The 24006-nt window shown below is 41.4% G+C and overlaps 1 protein-coding gene across 2 annotated transcripts in view; it reads right to left on the bottom strand.

Moving 5' to 3' along the window:
- The window catches only part of MALT1 (MALT1 paracaspase), a 48096-nt gene extending 42217 nt beyond the window's left edge, over positions 1-5879 (bottom strand). For both annotated transcript variants that reach the window (XM_081320242.1, XM_081320243.1), the window contains exons 1-2: positions 5663-5879; positions 1791-1954 (exon numbers count right to left, since the gene is read on the bottom strand). In XM_081320242.1, coding sequence (XP_081176368.1) covers positions 1791-1954; positions 5663-5832 — 334 coding nt within the window. In that variant the 5' untranslated portion in view covers positions 5833-5879. The remainder of the gene's footprint in view (positions 1-1790; positions 1955-5662) is intronic.
- Between the last annotated feature and the right edge of the window lie 18127 nt (positions 5880-24006).

The following is a 24006-nucleotide window of genomic DNA, read 5'->3' as shown; positions in this document are numbered from 1 at the left end:
GTTTAAGCAAATCTGAAAGAGCTGGCAGATATGATCTCAGAACCACTGAACAAAACCTTTCAGAGATCGTGGAGCAGAGGGGAACTGCCAGAGTAGTGGAAAAAGAATTCCAATGTTCAAGAAGGAGGGAAAAGTAGATCCAGGAAACTACAGCTTGACATCAATAGCTGGGAAAATCCTAGAAAAGATAATCAAGCAGCAATGGAAGTGATGTTTACATCAATATCAAAACATCCAGGTATCCTATAAAATCTTATTCAATGAAAATAACATTTCATTAATTAGGCTCCAGTGCGTTTATATAGAAAAGGCATCATATTGTTTGAGATGCAATGAGATTAATGCTTCAATTAAGCATATGTTCATTTACTGTTCTTTGTTATTTTGGGGAAGAAGTTACATGTATCAACTCAGCTATGAAATAAGAAGTAATATTTACTGATGTTCACATTATTTTTAACTGTATTTATATCATGTGGAAATTGACTTTGGAACAAAGCAGATGCTCCATTATTGAACATTATAAAAAATAAACTTTTTTTTGCAATCTATGGACTTCAGACTTGATGTTATTAGCAACTTATAAATGAATAACTTACCTGTGTAGATTCACTATGGATTACCATGTTACATGCATGTAACATTTAACTCACAAAAAGCAATTTGACTCTTCATTGGCAGTATCCTGAAGGCTCTTTCTTACAGGGAGGCAAGGCTTAAATAGCTGTACACTAAACTGGAAGATATACAGATATTCCTCAACTTACAACTGTAATTGAGCCTGCAATTTCAGTCACAAGTTGTGATTATCATAAAGTAGGTCATGATGCTGCCCACTTCTACCACAAAGAAGAGGGGGTCACGTTAGTCACCAAAGCACCAGAGGGCAGGACAAGAAACAATGGCTGGAAACTGATTAAAGAGAGAAGCAACCTAGAATTAAGGAAAGACTTACTGATAGTGAGGACAATTAACCAGTGGAACAGCTTGCGCTCCATAACTGGAAATTTTTAAGAAGAGGCTAGACCAGGGGTGTCAAACTCGCAACGTCACGTGATGAGTCATGACATATCTCGACACAATGGGGTGGGCGTGGTTTTGCTATGATGCATCCTACCGGCGGGCCGGCAGTTTGACAACCCTGGGCTAGACAGTCGCTTGTCTGAGATGGTATAGGTTCTCCTGCTTGAGCAGGGGGCTGGACTAGAAGATCTCCAAGATCCCTTCCTATTCTATTCTATTCTATTCTATTCTATTCTATTCTATTCTATTCTATTCTATTCTATTCTATTCTATTCTATTCTATTCTATTCTATTCTATTGTGGCAGTCATAAATCAAATGCAGTGGTAGTTAGGCGTACCCACTATTTGCCATGGGGCATTTTTTTTCCTGGAAATGGGAAGTAAACCCTTGTTTCAGGAAAACAATAAGCATGGTTGTGACTGCAGGATGCTGCAAACAGTTGCCGAGTGTCCAAAATGCAATTATGTGACTGCAGGGGGTGGGTGGTTGCATGTCAGAACTTTGAATCCACATCATAAGTCATTTTTTGAGGTCCGCTGTAATTCTGACTCGTTCTTAAATGACTAGTTGTAAGTTGAGGTCTGTCTGTCCAAGAACAGAAAGGTTGTCATCATTTCTTTTTTCCCTGACAGTCAGAGTGCAAGGTCAATTTGATTTTCTTAGTTGTTAGATGGAAGCCAGTATAATTTAATGCTTTAAGTATAAGATGCAACTTGCACTAGTAAGATTACTAAGAGGTGGCCTAGGCTGAGTACACAAACTTACTTGGACTGAGCAACTGAAGTGCCTCGGTATGTTGTAGGGACTGCAGCAATTCTGTCAGCTCTGAAACAGTACAGCCTCTTTCACCCATCAGCTGAAGGAGACTCCAGCTGGGACTTCCTTCAGGATCCAGAACTTGCAGAGAACAATGCTCCAACTCTAGAGAACTGCAAAGAATGACAACAATAATAGCCATAATAAGGCAAACCTCTTTCTGTACATACAGTTAATTATGTGTAAGATCTAGATCAGTGTTTTTCAGGGTTGGTCACTGTAAGATGTGCAGTCTTCAACTCCCAGAATTCTAGCTAGGGAATTCTGGAAGTTGATGTTCACACACCTGAAACTTGCCTAGTTTGAGAAAGGCTGGTCTAGAGTAAAATTGCAACTCTAGCTCCCAAAAAGAATACTATAGCCGAGAAAAATCAAGTTGGCCTTACATAATAGTCAGAGAAGAAACATCTATAGGAAGTTGCTTTCTCCTCTCCTTGCCCAACCCAATTGACTCATCCAACTGATGAATCCGGTGCGAGGGGAAGACTTTCTGCAATGATCTAAGAGAGGCTAAAAAAAGCACCAGGAAAACACAGATGAGCCATCTTAAAAAGCCCACATTAGATCACATAGGCATATTGATTTAGGAGGTAGGTGTAAAATTTGAGAATCCTTAAGCGCATGATTTCACTCACTGCATTTCAACGAACAAGAATGCTGGGCAATAGAGAACATACTTTAAGTGTAGGCTACATTATAAATGAGTGTGATAGAACATAAAAGCAACCTAAAGAAAAAACAGAAGCAATAGCTAAATGATGGTCTAAATATGTAGAGAGTTTTTAAGGCTATCGCTTGAAAAACTCTTTCAGCGATAGCCACATTCTCCAACTGATTTCATTGGAAGATTAACTTAAGACAATTTCTGTCTTTAGGCCAGACATGTCAAACTCGTGACATCATGTGATGTCACGCAACATATCAGAGAGTTTTGCCATTGCCGGCAATGAGGTGGGCACGGCTTTCAGATGATGAATTCGGCCTGTGGACCAGCAGTTTGACACCCCTGCTTTAGGCAAACAATCATAAAGTAATTACTCAAAAGTAACTCCACATGTTCTTGGGATTGATATCAACCAGTAACTGGGAGCTTAAGCCAGTGCAGAATTTTCCAATATAAAAAATAAACTATTTCTACATCTTTCACACTCAGTCACCTGGCAGCTCTAATTGCACCAGTTGTGATACCATATATGGATGCTTTTCAAGAATAGCCTCACGTACGGTGCATTGCAGTGCACCAAGATCGGTTATAACCCCAAGGCAGGGCTAATTGTGCTGACTGACCCAGGAAGAGCTGCACCAAAGTGTAATTCTCACCACAGCTGCCATTTGCAAACCCAAGGACAGATGGAAATCAAGTCATACTCTCAAACTGGTATCTTGCTCCTTCTGGAGACAGCTGCCTCATTCAAAACATACGCATTAGGGAATGTTCAATTTGATGAACCTGGCAGATTTGAGTCTGAGCTTCCTTAAGGACATTCCTAGAATCACAGTAGCAATTATAATAAAAAAGTGAAATGACAGAACTTGGAGGAGACCACAAGGATCATCGAGTCTGACCCTCTGCAATCTACAAAACCCCTCAAAACACTGAAACCATCCACAAGAGATGGCTGCCTAGCTTTTTTTAAAAACCCTCCTGAAGTGGTAGGCCTCCCGCCCTCCATGGACAGACAGATTGTTCTGCTATTGTACAGAACTTAGTGCAGGTAGCAATCATTCAAAGTTATAACAGCACCAGAAGAAAAGTGACTTATGATGGTTCTTACAACCATCGCAGCCTCCCCAAGGTACCGTAATTACGTTCAACATTTGGACACTTGCCAGTCGGCATGTATTTACGAAGGTTGAGGCATCCCAGAGTCATGTAATCACCATCTGTTACATTTCTAGCCAGTTTCCGACAAGTAAAGTCCATGGAGAAAGCCAGATTCATTTAATTACAGCATGATTCACTTAACAACTTCAGTGATTCTTTTAATAACAGTGGCAAAAAGGTCATAATTGACTGTGACTCACTTAACAACCATCTTGCTTATCATTTCAATTCTGATCCTAATTGTGCTCATAAGAATGTTTCCTTCTATTTAAGCAAATAGAGATAACTGCAGCTTTTGCACCTGTTATTTCTTGCACTACTTCCTCTAGCAATGGTTGCAAGATCATCTTCCCTCTGGTACCTTATTTATTAGATTTTGATCCTGTCTTTTTCATTTCATAAGTAACCCAAGGCATACTTCTTCCTCCTCCTATTTTCCCCCAAAACAACCCTGTGGGATAGGGTGGGCTGGGCTGAGTATGCCACAGCTGGCTTTTGTGTGCCTAAGGGAGAATTAGAACTTACAGTCTCTTGGCTCCCAGACCAGCATCTTAACCAAACTGACCACTATGTAAACCAAACTGTTTCATGTACAGGCAAATCTCAGTTCCTTGTAGAACTAAGGACCTTTGATTCTTTTCTGGACTGCACTTCTTGACTATTTCAGTTCCAATATCTCAGGGGTGGCCACAAAGAAGAGGGAGTCAAGCTATTCTCCAAAGTACCTGAAGGCAGGACAAGAAGCAACGGGTGGAAACTAATCAAGGAGAGAAGCAACCTAGAACTAAGGAGAAACTTCGTGATAGAACAATTAACCAGTGGAACAATTGGCCTCCAAAAGGTGTGAATGCTCAAACACTGGAAGTTTTAAAGAAGAGATTGCACAACCATTTGTCTGAAATGGTATAGGGTTTCCTGCCTGAGCGGAGGGTTGGACTAGATGACCTCCAAGACCCCCTCCAACTCTGTTATGCTATTCTAAACCGCTTACAGCCGCGGTTCCTTTGACTTCTCACCAAAGAAGAGGTAAAGGTTCCCCCCCCCTGCACATGCATGCTAGTCGTTTCCGACTCTAGGGGCTCCGTCTCCGTGGTCATGTGAGATTGCACAACCATTTGTCTGAAATGGTATAGGGTTTCCTGCCTGAGCAGAGGGTTGGACTAGATGACCTCCAAGACCCCCTCCAAATCTGTTATGCTATTCTAAACCGCTTACAGCCGCGGTTCCTTTGACTTCTCACCAAAGAAGAGGTAAAGGTAAAGGTCCCCCCCCCACACATGCATGCTAGTCGTTTCCGACTCTAGGGGCTCCGTCTCCGTGGTCATGTGGCCGGCATGACTAGATGCCAAAGGCGCACGGAACGCTGTTACCTTCCCACCGGAGTGATCCCTATTTTTCTACTTGCATTTTTACGTGCTTTCGAACTGCTAGGTTGGCAGAAGCTGGGACGAGTAACAGGCGCTCACTTTGTTAAGCGGCACTCGACCGCCTGTTGACCTTCTGATCGACAAGCTCTGCGTCCTAACCCACTGAGCCACCGTGTTTACTCCAAGCCTCTACAGAACAAAGGGTGTGAAAAATTCCTTCTGATCCGGACCACCAGAAGTTGTCTGTAGAAAGCCCTCAACCCGGATGGAGCCAGGCGCTCCTCTTTTCTAGCCGCTGCCTCTGAACGGCCTTCCACCCGGTCCTAGGAGACAAGACACAGCCGGGAAGACTAGCTCAACCCTTCGTCTTTATTCCAGGATCTTCGGAAGCCTCCCAAGCTGGCGGCGGTGCCATCTCGCGGCCGCCACGCCCATAGTAGCTGGTGTTCAGACGTGCCTCCTTAACGCCTCGCAGGGGCGCAGAGATAAGCGCACAGCTCTCCCCGGGCATCCTGCGGTCATGGAAGGGCCCGGCCTCCCTTCAGGGCGGCTTCGGGGGTCCCTCTCTCCTTCCGCCTCCCGGGGACCCACCCTCCCTCTCTCTCTCTCCCCCGGCCGAGCTCCCTCACCTCAGCCGGACCCCGCCGCGGCTCCCCGCGAGCTGCGCCAAATCCCGCCAGCCCTTGCCCGGAGGTGCGCGATCCAGCAGCTGGCTGAGGCTCCTCAGCAAGCGCTCCGCCAGCCGGTGGATGAGCACCGGGACAGCCGGCAGCGACGCCGCCGCCGCCGCCGCCGCCATCCCGGCAGAAGCGAAGCGGAGGTCCGGCACACCGGACGGCTCCGGCAGGCGGGGAAAGCGAAAGGAAAGGGGAAGTGTCGCGGCCGCTTTCAGAGGCGGGGTCGGAGGCGAGGCGGAGGAAGAGGCGCAGGCGGGGAATCTCCCGTGTAGCAGGAAGCCCAAGGGCGGCGGCGAGTCCCACGTGGGTGCGTGGGAGCCCCGGCAAGCCTCAGGGTCGGAGAGAAGTGGAAGGTTCAAGGGCGGGCGGATTATTCGGCGATCTTTGCCGCGTTCCAAAGCTAGGCAGGGCCAGGCCTGGTTATGACTTGGATGGGAGACCACAAGGAAATCACCAAGGCTGCAGGCTTTTACTGGGAAGTGCAAAAAGCCTCCCGGGTGAAGGCAGTGTTAGTTAGGCGAGTCTCAACTGGCTTCTGTTTTCCGGCCTGCACGATCAATAAGTCACGCTGGAACGAGGAAGGCAATTTTCAGCTGTTTATTTCTGCAGAAATAGAGAGCTACAGGCTCGGGACAGAGGTCCGAATCTCTCGAGCCCCCTGAATCAAAGTTGGCTTAAACCAGGGGTCCTCAAACTTGGTCACTTTAAGACTTGTGGACTTCAACTCCCAGAATTCCCCAGCCAGAATTCTAGGAGTTGAAGTCCACAAGTCTTAAAGTGGCTAAGTTTGAGGACCCCTGTACAAAGTTTTTCTTTCATGAAGTTAATGTTTACATTTGGTTGATCACTTCTGCCCTTGCTGGTACAAGATTACATTTGTTACATTTAGTACAAGGTATAAAACCTTCTTAATCCAATCTATTGTCAGAGTTTCCTGCTGCATATCTGTAATTAGTTTCACAAGGCAGCCTGTGAAGGGGTGGGGGGCTTAAACAGTGTGGTAGGTAATATACCTTCTCAGGGTGCCGTCGGTCAGGGAATGTCGACCGGCGGCCCCCAGGGGGAGAGCATTCTCTGTGGGCGCGCCTGCCCTCTGGAATCAGCTCCCTGTTGAGCTTCGGATGGCTCCCGACCTTCGCTCCTTCCGCCGTGACCTGAAGACTTGGCTATTTGAACTTGCCAGCCTGGACTGAGGGACTGGGATTTTAGATCTTAAATTTTAAAAATTTTAAATTTTAGAATGTGTTTTGTTGTTTGGGGCTATTGGTTTAATTTCATTTTAATTTTTGTATATTATGTGTTGTTTATAGTGTTTAATTGCCCTGTACACCGCCCCGAGTCCCTTGGGAGAGGGGCGATATATAAATCCAAATAATAATAATAATAATAATAATAATAATAATAATAATAATAATAATAATAATAATAATAATAATAATAATAATAATAAGTTGTAACTTTAGGTAGCTTGTTTCTACGTAATTTGATAAATTCCTGTGTTGAGAGAAAAACCATCAGGTCCAGTCCAAGCTGGGAGTAAATAAAACAGAGTGAATAAAATAGGGGATAAGATACTGGAAATAAAGTGGAGGCTGCTTAGGAAAGAAGGTTCTTGTTTATTTAGTCGCCACACACTTCAGTGACACAGTATGTTTCTGGGATGGCTGACAAAATGGAGCTGGGAGTGGGTGGGTTTTCATACCTTATTGGGCTTTGTATTTGAGGTTGTTCCTGTTCCTGTGCAATGTATTTTGAACTGAGCTTGAGTGCCCTTTTGGCATTCTAATGGTGGTGGGTTTGTTAGGCATATGGTGTTAGCCTACAATGTTGGGTTGAAAATATATTAACCATAATGCTATGTCTTTAAGAAGTTAATTGGCCAATGGGTGTGTAAGTGTTCTCATGACAATAAGAGGGAGCTAGGAACGTAGCTTCTCTCTCTCTCTGAATTCACTGATCTCTACTATTACTGTTTTTGCTCTGCTGTTGGTTTACTACTGTTGTAACCTGAACTGTGTATTTGACCTCTGGACCGGTAAGAAGACTTTGTAGTTTGGATTACTCCTTGGACTGTTGCTATTGTTTATGACCTGGACTGTTTATTTTTGACTGTGCATTTTTGTTTTTACACCACCTCAAAAGTAAAATACTTTTTGCTTTTTATAACTCAGTGTATTCTTGTGTGATTTTACTGCTCTCAGTACCCTTCCTTGTCTGTGCAACTCTTTGGTAGCACAAGGAGACCTCTGCACAACAAATTCTTTATCACTGGTTATGGGCCCAGGCCTGTACTGAGAGTAAGTACACACAGTATTCCTAGCTGAGTTTGTATTTGGTGTAAAATGGCACAAGAACTGTTGTCAGGCATCTCCTGGATAACCCGGTTGGATGGGACAAACTATGTTTCCTGGTCCACAAAATGCTGCTTGCTTTTGCGCAAGGAAGGACTATGGGCTGTTGTAAATAACCCACCAGATACTACTGCTTGGGATCCAGATGACGAAGAGGATGTAAAGAAGATAGACGACTTTAAAAGAAGCAACGAGAAAGCTCTTTGCATTATTGGACTAACACTGAATGACCAGCAGCTTGTCCATATTCGTGGTGAGGAGTCTGCTGCTAGGTGTTGGGGCGTTTTGCGAAGGCTTTATGTTCGTGACAGTGTGGGTGCACATATACACCTTACACGTAAGCTGTTTAGGGCTCGTCTGCAGAAGAATGGAGATATGCTGACCCATTTAAATTACATGAAGGCAACTTTTCAAGAGCTTCATGAAAAGGAGCTGATTTTTTCAGAGTTGCATCAGGTCTACATTATTCTGTCATCTTTGGATGAGAGTTATGATGGGTATGTTTCTTCTTTGGAAGTCCTGACCAGAGAGGAACTGACATTGACTAACATTACTGGGAGACTGCTGGAAGAGTCCAGAAGAAGGCATGACAGAGACCAGCTGAGAGAGACACAGCCACAAGAGGAGCAGCAATTTACCACTGCTTACAACGTCAAGAAATGTTATTCTTGTAGGGCTAGAGGGCATATAGCCAAATTCTGTAGAAAGGGTAAAAAACAGAATGTGAATAGCAGTGGGAAGGCTAAGAAGAGCATTGGTTTGGCTATTTCTGATGAACCAACATCCAGAAATAATGAATTGTGGGTTGTTGATAGTGGGGCTTCACAATGCATTACTAAAGAGAAAAAGAGGTTTATTAATATGAAAAACAGCAACCAATATGTTTCACTGGCAAACGGTTGGAGGATGAAGGCCTCTGGTGAAGGTAATTCCTATTGTCCATGCATTGATGAACAGTTACCTATGTTATATATACCTAAACTAAGATTCAACCTGTTATCTGTAAGGGAATTGGTTAAAGTTGGGTTTGTGGTAACATTCAGAGGGGAGCAATGCACTATTGAGAGGAATGGAACCTGTGTAACTGCTAATTTGAAAAATGGTTTATTCGTTCTCACAAGTAACCAGGTTAGTACAGTTAAAGCTAACTCAATATGTGAGAACAAGAAGCCACATGACGAGTGTATACATTTATTGCATAGGCGGTTAGGGCATGTAAACTTTAACTCACTACGTAAAACAGTGGAATTAGTAGAGGGAGTTAAACTGAAGCCATGTAGTAAGTATTTGAATTGCAATGCCTGTAATCAGGAAAAGAGTAAGGCAAGTCCGGCAAACAGGATAAACAGCTTCAAAACAACTGTTCCTTTGGAAGTTGTGTTTGCTGATTTAATTGGACCCATGAAACCAAGTTTAGGAGGGTCATGTTATATTTTAAGTATATTGGACCACTACTCTCGTTATGGTTTTTGTTATCTGCTTAAGTCAAAGGCAGATACTTTCCAACAATTTGCAAACTGGCTGAAGTTCGTGGAGAGAAAAACAAAGAGAAAGGTTCAGTGCATAATTACTGATAATGGCACTGAATTTACAAATAAGCATTTTGTTGATATGCTACAATCAGCTGGCATTGAGCATAAACGTTCAGCCCCTTATAGGCCTCAACATAATGCTTTTGTTGAGAGACGTGGGCAAACGTTACAAGCCATGATGAGAACCATGTTACAAGATTCAGGCTTAACAGATAGACTGTGGGGGGAGGCAGCAAAATGTGCAAACCATGTTCTGAATATAGTTGTTAATACTTCTACTGGTAAAATACCATATACTATATGGCATGGTAGAAGACCAAACCTTGATTACCTGCACACGTTTGGCACCCCAGCTTGGGTCCACATTCCTGCACAACTCAGGAGTAAAGGCCAACATAGGGCTAGGCAATTATACTTCGTAGGTTATGAAGCTAACCATAGATCCTATCGTTTCTGGGAACGAGGCACAACTAATGTATATAACAGTGCGAGTGCAAGATTCCTTGAGCACGTTGGTTGGGATAGGTTAGAGCAAGAAACTGTTAATACTGATCCTCTAGTGTTTGAGGACTCCTCTGATAACGTAACTAGTAATGATAATGCATCTCCTGTAAATATAAAAGATGAAGAGGAGATAGGGGAGATAAAAGATGAATCAGAGGAAGGAAAGGAGACAGAAATTCAAAGCCCTGTAATTCCTTGGCGTTCAACGCGCATCAGACATCCACCTGATCGCTATGAAGCTAGTATATGTCAAGTTAATGTAGAGCCTTCTAACTATGATGAGATCAGGATGTATCCTGAAAAAGAACAAGCATCATGGAAAGCTGCAATGAACAGGGAGTTGAAGTCTTTGCAGAATCTTAAGGTTTATCAGAAAGCAAAACTGCCACCTGGTGAGCAAGCTATAGGTTGTAAATGGATATATAAAATAAAGAAGGGAGTAGATGGAACTATAACCCATAAGGCACGTTTGGTTGCACAAGGTTTTGCCCAAACTACTGAGGATTATGACGAAGTGTTTGCACCCAGTCTAAGGGCGACTACTTTAAGAGCAGCTTTAGTATGGGCGGCTAAAAACCAATATATGGTTACCCATGTAGATGTTGAAACTGCATATTTACATGCTCCATTGCAACATACTATTTATTTAAGAATACCACCAGGATTGACCAGTGATAGAAACCATGATTGTTGGGAGTTAAAGAAAAGCCTCTATGGATTGAAACAATCAGGCTATGAGTGGAACAAATGTATAGTTAATGAGTTAAGTGCATTAGGTTTTGTAGCCAGTAATGCTGATCCTTGTTTGTTTAGAAGGGAACACAACGGAGCATTATCTTTTCTTTTATTATTCACAGATGATATTGCAATAATAACAAAAACTGAGTTAGAAGCACAAACTATCATTTCAAGATTGCAAAATAAATTCACAATTAGAAATCTTGGAGAAATTAGCCACTATTTGGGGTTAGATATTGTGAAAACGAATAGGGGTTTTAAGATGTCACAAGCCAGTAAAATATCTCAGTTATTAAAGAGATACAATATGGAAATGTGTAAACCAGCAAAAACTCCGATGGCTATGGATTTTAAGGACACTAATGTTGAGAGTCCTGTATTTGATAAGACTATGTACCAATCTTTGATAGGAAGTCTTATGTATCTTAGTAATTGGACTAGACCTGATATTTCTTACTGTGTAAATCAATTGGCTAGGTACAACAATAATCCAACTGTTAGACACTGGCAATCAGCTAAACGAGTATTAAGATATTTGAAGCAAACTATTCACTACTCGTTATATCTAGAGCCAAATCGTGAGTTAATCCTTACTGCATATGCAGATGCGAGTTTTGCCTCTGATTCAAACAGTCGTAAATCTACCTCAGGGTTGGCTGTAATGTTGGGTGATTCTTTAATTGGATGGAAGTCCATTAGACAAAAACACATAAGCCTATCTACAATGGAGGCTGAATTTTCATGTCTATCAGTGTTGTGTACAGAACTGCTAGTGTACAAACAATTATTGTTAGACATGGGCTTAAATGTAAATGATCCATTTATTGTGTATGAGGACAATCAAGCTGCAATAAAGATGGCTTATAATGCTGCAGTAAGAACAAGATCTAAACATACTGATCTTCGTTATTTAAATGTCAGACAATGTGTCAAAGATAAATTAATACAGTTAGAGTATTGTCCATCTGATGTAAATATTGCAGACCATTTTACGAAGGTACAAAGTGCTGTGAAACACAATGCTAATTGTGAAAGAATGTGCATAAGATTGTAAGAGTTATATATTATTCTACCCAAAGGGGAGAATGTTAGGCATATGGTGTTAGCCTACAATGTTGGGTTGAAAATATATTAACCATAATGCTATGTCTTTAAGAAGTTAATTGACCAATGGGTGTGTAAGTGTTCTCATGACAATAAGAGGGAGCTAGGAACGTAGCTTCTCTCTCTCTCTGAATTCACTGATCTCTACTATTACTGTTTTTGCTCTGCTGTTGGTTTACTACTGTTGTAACCTGAACTGTGTATTTGACCTCTGGACCGGTAAGAAGACTTTGTAGTTTGGATTACTCCTTGGACTGTTGCTATTGTTTATGACCTGGACTGTTTATTTTTGACTGTGCATTTTTGTTTTTACACCACCTCAAAAGTAAAATACTTTTTGCTTTTTATAACTCAGTGTATTCTTGTGTGATTTTACTGCTCTCAGTACCCTTCCTTGTCTGTGCAACTCTTTGGTAGCACAAGGAGACCTCTGCACAACAAATTCTTTATCAGGGTTAATCCAGAGGTCCCCAACCTTTGGGGCGCTAGGGACCAGTTCCGTGGAGAGAGGTTTTTCTGCAGACCGGAGGGGGAGTGGTTTTGTGTGCTGCCTGCATCCTACGGATGGGGTTTTGCTTGTTTGTGCGGACTGGTTGCTGGCATGCCTTGGCCCGGTACTGGTCCACGGACTGGGGGTTGGGGACCCCTGGTTAATCCTATTATGTCCTAAAGGTCATGTTCCTGTCCTTGTTTTCTAATCCCATCAACCCAAACCTCCTTGCCCCCTAGTCTTCCTGAATATGATGATCAAATCTGCTAAGCTTGTGTAAGCCGCCCTGAGTCTTCGGAGAAGGGCGGGATATAAATGGAATTAAAATAAATAAAAATAAATAAATTTCTAAAAGCTGGCCTGCTCAGTTTCTGCCTAAGATTTTTCTCCATTATTTCTTTGGGAAAATAGAATATTCTGTCTTTTTTAATATCCCCCAAAATATTTCCTCCTTGGTGTGTGTGTGTGTGTGCGTGCTGATTTCCTACACCTGGCTGACTTGGAGTTGAAAACATTATTTGAGACCTTTTCTTCTGAATGGGATTCCTTCCCTATAGAACTTAACTGCTTTAGCTGTTGGTCCCTCTCGTTTAGGAGTTAAAGAAGACTTTCCCTGTTGGAAGGATTCCGTTATTTTATATTCTTCGTCATTTTATATTCTTAAGCTGTCATCAGGATATTAGACCCCCTTTGTCCTTTCGCCATCTAAATTGACAGGGAGGCATCCGGGAGCCGTGGTAGCCTAGAAGGAAGCTTAACTAGTCACAGCAACCTTGGTTGTGACTCAAAAGAAAAGCAGTGTAGTTGGATGGGAGATTATGAGAAAAATCCACTTTTTTTCCAGTGCTGTTTGTAACTTCAAATGGTCACTAAGCAAATAGTTGTAAGCCAAGGACTACCTTTATTGATATATATATATATATATATATACCACCCATCTCAATGTGAAGCAATTCTGGCTGGCTTATAACAAAATAAAAATGACATTGTATAAAAAAACATTAAAAACATAACGATAAATATTACCATAATTTTAATCAAAGATAGCTAAGGAAGAAAGCAATATACAACAGAGTTGAGGTGGACCCTTTTCTTAATCCACTAATCACCTCCAGGATGGAAAGCCTCACTGGTGGGATTCAGCCAGTTTGCACCACTTTGGCAGAACCGCTAGCTAATTTTTTGTTGCCCGGGCCCAGAATGGACTTCTGGAAGCAGCATCCGCACAGAGATCTGGTTGTTCACATATTTCAATTCCACCCCTGGAAAGGCCCCATCAGAATCCCAGGGCAATCGGCAGAGCCAAGTGGACATGATAGCAGTGTTCCAATATCTCAGTGGCTGCCACAAAGAAGAGGGAGCCAAGCTATTCTCCAAATCGCCCAAAGGCAGGATGGAAGGAAACTAATCAAGGAGAGAAGCAACCTAGAACTAAGGAGAAACTACCTGACAGTTAGAACAATTAACCAGTGGAACAACCTGCCTCCAGAAGCGGTGAATGCTCCAACGCTGGAAGTTTTTAAGAAGAGACTGGACAGCCATTTGTCTGAAATGGTATAGGGTTTCCTGCCTGATGACCCCCAAGGTCCCTTCCAACTTTATTATTATTACTATTATTATTACTATTATTATTATTATTATTATTGTTGTTGTTGTTGTTGTTGTTTTGTTGTTTTGTTGTTATTGTTGTTGTGATGATGATGATGAGGATGATGTTTTAAGGCTGTTCTAGAAGGCCAGAGGATGGGGGTGGATCTCATCTCGAGGGCCAGGATGTTCCAAAGGGCAGGAGCCATGGAAGAAAAGGCTCTTCTCCTGGACCCCACCAGCTGGAAGTTCTTGACCAACAGAGTCCACAGCACGCTTGCTGGAAGTAGAATGGAAGGAACTTCTCAGAGTACTTAGAGCAAGCAGGCTTAGTCCACTTTTTTCTCTAGTGATTACTAGACAAAGTGATTACCCAGGATGTCTCTAAAGTGAACTGTAACATTTCTGACAAGTGGTTAAACCACCGTTCTAGCAATAGCTCAAAACCTCCCTCCTCTCTTAGCACTGACTGGCAAGCCACTTCAGCAGGAGTAGCCGGTAAATGTCTTTCCCCACTAACTGGGAAATAAAGGAGAATATTTGAAATGAGGGGTGCTTGGTACTCTCTGAGCTTGCTTATTTCCTTGCAGACATTTCATTATCCAAACTAAGTAACATCATCGGGACTAGCACTGATCATGTTACCTAGTTTGGGTAATAAAATGTCTTCAAGAAAACAAGCAGGCTCAGAGAGCACCAAGGACCCTTCACAACTGGGAAATCTACCAAATTCTGCACCATAATTTGCCTCACTCTAAACTGTTAGGGTTCAGAATAAGACTGGAAGCCAGCACAGTTGGCATAGAACTAACCGAAATTTCCATATTATTTTCAAAGGCAACTCCATCTGTAACACATTCCAATAATCTTGCTGGGAAATGATCAGCGTATGAATAATTGTTTTCAGACCAGTGATATATTCCTTTGTTTTATTCAAGCTTAGGCAGAGGATAAAATCTTTTAAATGTGATTATATCGATTGCTGGTGCCTTTTCATATAAAAGAGCTCTTTTTTGGCACTGCTTTATCTGCACAAGATAAAAATATCTTTTGCAAAATGACACGCAGAGCATCTCTGGAATGGACAACTCCTAGTTCCACAGATAAAAGGGATTATGCAGCTTTTCTAATTTTTCTCTCTTTAATGGATTTTTATTTCTGCCTATATGTTAAGAATAAAGGCCAAAGACCCAAGGGGGAGCTAAGGAAAGGATGCAGATATCAGCTGGTTTACATATACCTCTAAAGCTCTTTTAACGAGGCAGGAAAATTGCTCAATAACCACCTCAGTTGGAAGCTCAATTAGGTTTGCAGTGAACCAAGTGAAGGTTCCATAAATTGAAAATTGTTTATGTAACTTTATTGCAAGATTGATTGGGCAATAAAGGTTTACATATTGTTTATACTAGTTCCAGAAATCTGTAGGCTATTAAAATCTGATTTTAAATTTGTAGGCTTTTGGAGAGGCTGTTCTTTTGATTATGTATTCATAGAAATGCATTGCTTTGTTGTCGCAGGCTATTTTCATTTCTGCTGACTAGCTAAGCCAATGTGTTTCAGAATTAATTTTCAACATTTCTTCCGGTAAGGAAGGCCCCTCTAGGTATCTTTATTGAATGAGGTAGAAGAGATTTCTTCAGCCCTGTCAAACAAAGCTAAAAACAGCATCAGAGAGAAAGATTGGGAGAAAAGGTTACACAACCCCAGGATACCATTTTCTTATTTTAGGAAAACTTAACATTGATGTTCTCCATTTCAGGGTCAAACTTCCCTCAAGTATATGAAGATCAGTCAAACACTGATTGTATATCATATGTTTGCTCATATGTATTGTGCTCCTGCCCTTTGAAGCATCAGGCACCCTGAGATCTGATCTAGAGATCTTGGCCAAATAAAGTATTTAATTCAATTTCTATTTGCAGGTCTTTGTATTTTGTTATTCTCTCCAATTCTTTCTCTTCTGCTCTACTTTCTCCAGTATTACCACATCCACTCTCCAGATTTTTTTGTTCTTTCTTATCAACAATTGTTAAGTCTGGAATGTTTATAGGGCAGGTGCCTGTCAGAATAAATTATTATTGTTATTTATTGTTTTAATGTTTAAGGGCTTGTAATGTTCATCGGCCACCCAAAACTGCTTCTAGGTGCGTTGGGCAGCATACTGCACAAGTCTAATAAGTAAATAACTATCTTGCATTTTACTGCTCTATACATTTTCAGAGTTATTTCTTGTCCCTGCATTGTCTCAACAGAATCTTCAAACTCTCACACTGAATTTCTCCCGCTGATCTCTTTAAATCTTTATGAGTGTATTCTTAGCTTCTGGTAGCAATTAAGTCCCTCTAATTAGCAGTATTTCCCACTGATCCCTCTCCACTTCAAACATTTTTAAATGAAATGTCAGGACCAACATAGGCAACCAGAGATGTTTAAGGAATTAATGGCTTACAATTTATGTATTTTATTTTTTTATTGCTACTCAAGAAAGCAGATATGGAAAACACATTTATGAATTAAATTACTTGTCAAAAATTAATAGTGCCTAACAGTTCTTTTTTTTTAAGTTTTTTAAAATAATTGAATAAGAAAAGATGTTATACAAGGAGATGGGCTTAAAGAATCTTATCAAGGTCTCCTTGGGGAAGATCACCTGCTGTGTTGTGATTAAATAGTCTACCCTGTACGGACATGCAGTGATATGATCACACCCAGCAAAACAACATTGATACTTTCAGCTTTCCTGGTTACAAGTGAGAATTATTTACAACTTGTCAAAGAGGAGTACTACAGCAAAAGAACGAGCCATACATACCCTTCCACAAACACCCTTCCAAAGTAAGTGTGTGTTCCATTTACTATTTCATTTAGCAGAAAGGCTGCGTGGCTGTTGTAGAGTTGAATGGGATTTCTCTGTTGTTACAATGAAGTTTGAAGGGCTGGTTTTTTTTCTTGTCTTGTATTAAAATATACTACAGTTAACCATCCTTGTTATCAATTATATAGTAAATGATCTAGGTTTTCCTTTAGGGTTTAAAGTATCTTCATAAAGTTTCAGGACATTCCCAAATATCCAAAAATAGTATTGTTAAATCTTTCCTCAAATGCCAGATAAAAGTAATTCAGGGGGGGCGGGGGAAAAAATCAACATCCTCTTTTGATTCTATGTAAACAATGACTACTATTTCAATAACTGTAGTTACGTATTAATAACCTTGAAAACATCCTTTGCCTTTTGTAGGTGTCATCACATAAGATACCTAAAATTATCAAGATTTTGTTAATGTATATTTCTGGATATACATTGCATTTATGCCAAATGTAGGCTAAAAAGAAATTGCACACGTTGAATGTATCATATATAGTTACAAGATGCAGATTTAAAAATAGATTCGGATGGGATCAGCATGTCTCTGTGCCTGACTAGTTTTCATTTGCTCCCCTTAAATTAAATTACACACTACCAATATTTCTTCTATTTAAGTTATTCTCTGCCTTCACTCAGTGTTGACTCACGGTGACTGCCTGGACTAATAATGCCTGCAGTTTTCTTGGTAAGATTTTCAGAAGTGGTTTGCCATGGCCTCTTTCCTAGGGCTGAGAGAAAGAGGCTCAAGGTCACCCAAGGCAAGATTAGACCTCTTGTTCTCAGAGTTTCTAACTTGGTGTTTTAACCACTATAATAAACTGGCTATAATAAACTATGTGCATGAGTATATATGTGGTGTCTGTATATGTGTTTATGCATGCATGCATGTGTATGAGTGTATATATATATATATATATATATATATATATATATATATATATATATATATATATATATAATGTATAGTTGCATATATATATTTGTAACTCTGTGTGTATAGTTGCAAATAACCAATGCTTTTCAAAAAAAATATTGTAATGCTTTTAAAGTTCAATAGTTTAAAAACTACAGGTAGGGTAATACCAACCTTCTTTCAGACTATGTGATTAAAAAGGTTTTTTTTGTCTTTTGCATCAGAACTCTAGGTTCTTCAAGGTAGCGTCTCCAACAGCTTGTATATTTCATTTATTGATTTAATGTGTTCTATATGAACACAATATTCTTGAGTTACTCAAGCTTTCCCTCCAATCTTTTCCCTCCAAGATTAGATTTGAACTCCAGAGATGCTCCTTTTTCTGACATGGTATGGATACACCTTAACTATTGTTAATTGTTCAACTAAGTCATCTGACTCTTTCCGACCCCATGGACCATAGCAAGCCAGGTCCCTTTATCCTCCGCTGTATTCTGGATTTTGTCCAAATTCATGTTCATTGCGTCAATGATACTATCTAACCATCTCATCTTCTGCTGTCCCTCTTCTTCTTTTGCTTTCAATCTTCCCCAACATCAAGGTCTTTTCCAATGGCTCCTCTCTTCTCAATAGGTGGCCAAAGTATTTGAGTTTCAGCTTCAGTATCTGTCCTTCCAAAGAACAGTCACGGCTGATTTTCTTTAGGCTTGACTAATAAGGATAGTATGTTTTAATTCACTTCAGTGATGTCTGGTGATGCTGGAAAATGCTATCAGCCGTTAAGGGAGGGGAGTGTTTTTCCTAAAACCTGACAAACACTTTGAAGCAGTATTCCAGTACCTGAGGGGCTGCCGCAAGGCAGAGGGGGCCCAGGTTGTTCACCAAAGCACCAGAGGGAAGGACGAGAAACAATGGTTGGAAACTGATCAAAGAGAGAAGCAACCTGGAATTAAGGACAAATTTCCTGACAGTGAGGACAATCAACCAGTGGAACAGCTTACCCCCAGAAATTGGGGGGGGGGGTGTTCCATCAATGGAGATTTTTAAGACATTCACCTGTCTGAGATGGTATAGGTTCTCCTGCTTGAGCAGGGAGCTGGATTAGAAGACCTCCAAGGTCACTTCCAGATTCTATTCTATTCTATTCTATTCTATTCTATTCTATTCTATTCTATTCTATTCTATTCTATTCTATTCTATTCTATTCTATTCTATTCTATTCTACACTCTACACTCTACACTCTACACTCTACACTCTACACTCTACACTCTACACTCTACACTCTACACTCTACACTCTACACTCTACACTCTACACTCTACACTCTACACTCTACACTCCACACTCCACACTCCACACTCCACACTCCACACTCCACACTCTACTCTACGACTACCTACTTCAAGTGGAATTGACCCATCTGGTCTATTCAGCCAGAATGAGGTTTTTTTGAAAATGGTCCCCTCTAGGGAGCACCTTACTTCCAGAGACTTGAATTGCACTCTCTATAACTGTTTCTTAAAGGGCTGTGAAAACAGAGCTCTCCTGCAGAGCTTTTAATTACTGTGCTGTAATGAAGAATGAGAGAAAATGGAATTAATGGATGTGAGGTTTGTTTTTATGGTTTTATGCAAAGGTGTCAGCAGAAGCTCAAGGAAGTCAAGATAATAGCTGTGATTGTATGATCAAAGCCTCATCTTTTTTTATGTGCTTCATACACACAAGACATGTAGAAAGGAGTTGGGGCTTCTGTCATGGTTCTGACAGAAGCTCTTCAAAAGAACTTTGAGGCATTGTTTAAAGAATCTTTTATTCGAGAAACAAAATATCAGCACTACATAGTTAAAGCCAAAAACTGAATTCTCCTCCCCTGGGCACAAAGTAGCAAAGCACAATTCCCTCCTCCAATTAACAGTCATAAATCACATCCCCCAATTATCTTGAAGCCTGGGCTTTCTCCCTGGCTCTCCAGCCCGCCAAATCTTTATCAACTCTGGGCGCAATAACTTTGGATTCCCATGGCTGAATTATTATTATTATGACTAACTGGACTCTCATCCACATCCCCCCTCTCAGCATCAACTAACTCTAAAAGTGAAAGAGAAAAGATGGCTACATTTCCATCTGTTGTAAAAGCAAGAACATCTGATGTTAGCAACGTTGACAGCTTCATTCCAACAGTTGTGGGTGCCATCTTGATCTTTTGACCTGAACCGATACTCCTGATTTCATGTTCAGCTTTTCTAAGCCATCAGGCACCCTTGTAATAACAATAGCAATAGCACTTAGACTTATATACTGCTTCATAGTGCTTTACAGCCCTCTCTAAGCAGTTTACAGAGGCAACATATTGCCCCCAACAATCTGGGTCCTCATTTTACCAACCTCAGAAGGATAGAAGGCTGAGTCAACCTTGAGCTGGTCAGAATCAAACTCCCAGCAGTGAGCAGAGTTACTGATTCTAACCACTGTGCCACCACAGTTTTTGTAATAGCAACACAGTAATACATAAATACATAAACCTTCAAAGATAAAAGGTGACTGCTGGTCAAAATGGTTGCCCTTAATTTCCAGAAATAGGACAAAAGACTTCCCTATATAATTCTCCATTCAGACTTTTCAGAAAGGCTGATGAATTCACTTTTATTCTGAACAAATAATATTAATTGCAGCTAATTGATTAACTGTTCAACAATTATTTAATTTTTTTTGGTTACACTAGAAGCCATAATCTTGGATCTGAGAATATAATTTTTAAAAGACTAAACAACCTGCCAAAGCATTTGAGGTTCAAATCTCATGGACTGGGCTAGTATATCACAATAAATCATGCTTTATTTAATCATGTTAGTTGAACAAACTATGGTTGATTGAATTTGCACCTCACACTGAGCCACAGGTCATGATTTACAAGCTGTGACAGCTGTGTGTGATCTGTGAATCCATCCACTATGGTGCCGCTGGCTTCTCCACACATTACAGATAATATTACAGAAACATCTGTCATAGGAGGTGTGTGTACGCTCATATAATGTTACCTTATTTTGCAGGCTGCAAAAAGAATGATCGAGCACATTCAGAGAACAATGGATAAATGGGGCCTGTCCTTTTGAATAGCTGTGCAAGGGCATTAGAGGCAGGAAAGCCTTTTTTCCCCAGGCTTTCCTTTCTTTAAACACACCAGAATGAGGAGATAAGGAACACACAGAAACCAACTCCCACCAGTCTGAATGAGCACATAAAGAAGGCTTGAATGATTGGGTGCAGCTGCCAGACCTTGATTAAAGTAACAGGTGGTGCAAAGCCCAACCAGCATGCCTGGTTTTAATGCTCTTCTCTTTGAGTTTCCCAGGTTTCAGAAAGCATAAGGGACTTGCTTCCTCTGCACCACCCCCATGGATCAAAGCCATTATAGGGCTGCATTATGACAGCCCTTCGGTCTTTTTACATCAGATCCCAGTTCTTGGTTACTATTATTCACCCAACCACCTCTTTTAAACAGGTTGTTAGTCATTCTCTTGTTTAAAAAAGAATCAAGCACAAAATTGGTGTTCTTTTGCTAACAGTGGATGCATTTTTAAAGAAGGGAAGAAAATAGCCTTGCTTTAGAAAACCCTCTCCCATGCTGATGAGGTTATGTAAATTGCAGGACATTTAGCATTGGCTTCTCCGTGCATTTTTAAATCTTTTCCTATACCTGTTTAAATCCCACTTCATAGGCGTCTGATTTAGCTGTCAGCCTAGCTACATTTTATATTAGAAGTAGACAGATAGTCCTCAACTTACAGCCACAACTGAACCCAAAATTTTGGTGGATTCCCCCTTGGTGGTCCTTTATTAATTATTGTTTTCTGCCTGATGATTAATCTGGTGTTAATCTCTGCATATCTAAATATTGTTCGCTGGAGTAGATCTGATCTGTCCGTGAATTATGAGGAAAGTTGAGCCCAAATTTTCTGTTGCTAAGTGAGACAATTGTTAAGTGAATTTTGCCTCATATTTTACAACCTTTCTTGCCACCACTATTAAGTGAATCATTGCAGATGTTAAGTTAGTAACATGGTTGTTAGGTGAATATGGCTTCCCCATTGACTTTGTTCATTAGAAGGTCGCAAAAGGGGATCACATGACCCAGGCAGACTGCAACTGTCCTAAATATCAGTCAGTTGCCAAGCATCTGAATTTTGATCATGAGGCCATGGGGACACTGCAACTGTTTAAGTGTGAAAAATGAACGTAAGTCACTTGTTTCAATGCCACTGTAACTTTGAACACTCACTAAATGAAGTGTTGTATGTTGAGGACTACCTGTAGTTTGTAGACTTCAAGGTGCTGGTTGCCACCACTGGAGCTCTGGGGCTGCTTTTCTCTTATTGTTTTTATTTCCCTACCAGATCTAGCAGAAAGGGCATCCTCCAGGTCCCTTCTATTAAACAATGTCATTGTTGGGTCCAGGAGTAGCTGGGCCTCTCATAGAATCACTTCTATGAAATGGGCAGCCACATACATTATCTAAATCAGGGGTCCCGAACCCCCGGTCCGTGGACTGGTACCGGGCCGCAGCATGCCAGTAACCAGTCCACACAAACAAGCAAAGCCCCATCCATGGGATGCAGGCAGCACACAAAATTATGGACTCTCCGGTCTGTGGAAAAACCTTTCTCCATGGAATCGATCCCTAGTGCCCAAAAGGTTGGGGACCTCTGATCTAAATAAATAAATTGTAATAGCTACCACTTTGCATAATTTTAAAAGAAGATTAGGTTCACAGAGGTTATTAGTTATGTTACCTCCAATATTGGAAGTTCGAAGTTACCAAATGTTAGAGACAGTGAATGTGGAGGAAGTATTTTGACCTTTGTATGGATATCTAATTGGCCGCTTTGAGTAACATGTTGCTGGCTAACCGTTCAGTGTATCCAAATATATTTCTTCTTAGGGTCTTCTGAGGAAACAGATTTAAGATAGGACAGTTAAGACATTTGAACTGGAAACACTGGTCATAGGCATATGTAGGTCATTTCCCCAGCAGCAAATTAGAGCATTTTCTAGAATCATCCAACTATTGCTGTACCAAAATAATTGCAATAAGAACAGATGGCTGGTTGCTATTTGAGGTCAGTATAAGTCACTTATAGGAAACTGTTTACAAGATGGATTTGCAACTTTATTAGTTGTAATTTACCCATTATCTGGGTTCTCATAACGGTGAACTCACCAAACAGACTGAATCTGTACAATATTTAATTTAATTTAATTTAATAATTTGATTTCTATACCGCCCTTCTCCCGAAGGACTCAGGGCGGTGAACAGGGCAATACACAATAAAAATATTATACAAAAATTAAAAAACCATTAAACATTATGCCCTTAAAATTAATACATATTACAATTAAAACTATTTATAAAAACCCAACCCCATCCCGTCAGACCAGGCCAGCTTGTTCGAAAAAGAAAGTTTTGAGATCGCGCCGGAAGGAGCGAAGGTCGGGGGCCGTCTGGAGCTCAACCGGTAAGCTGTTCCAAAGGTCTGGCGCGCCCACAGAGAACGCTCTCCCCCTGGGGGTCACCAATCGGCATTCTTTGATTGGCGGCACCCTGAGGAGGCCCTCTCTGTGGGAGCGCACTGGACGGAGGGAAGTTGACGCCGGCCGCAGGTGTTGCCGTAGGTAATCCGGACCCATGCCATGAAGGGCTTTGTAAGTCATCACTAACACCTTGAACCTCACCCGGAGAGCAACCGGTAGCCAATGGAGCTCGCGGAGCAAAGGTGTAACATGGGAGTATCGGGAAACTCCCAAGACAACTCGCGCGGCTGCATTCTGCACCAGCTGGAGTCTCCGGGTGGACCTCAAGGGCAGCCCCATGTAGAGAGCATTACAGTAGTCTAGACGAGAGGTCACGAGCGCATGAGTGACTGTGCGCAAGGCATCCCGGTCTAGATAGGGCCGCAACTGGCGCACCAGGCGAACCTGGGCAAAGGCCCCCCTAGTCACAGCTCCAATATGCTCTTCCAAAGAGAGCTGTGAATCTAGAAGGACCCCCAAGTTGCGGGCCCTATCTACGGGGGGTAATAGCTCACCCCCCATGGCCAATGATGGAATAATCGGAATTTCCCGGGATGCCAGCACGAACAGCCACTCAGTCTTGTCAGGGTTGAGTCGAAGCCTGTTCCTCCCCATCCAGACCCGGACCGCCTCCAGGCAACG

Source organism: Vipera berus (genome assembly GCF_964194415.1).
Source record: "Vipera berus genome assembly, chromosome: 2".
NCBI lineage: Eukaryota > Metazoa > Chordata > Lepidosauria > Squamata > Viperidae > Vipera > Vipera berus.
This window is presented reverse-complemented; position numbering and strand designations above follow the sequence as displayed.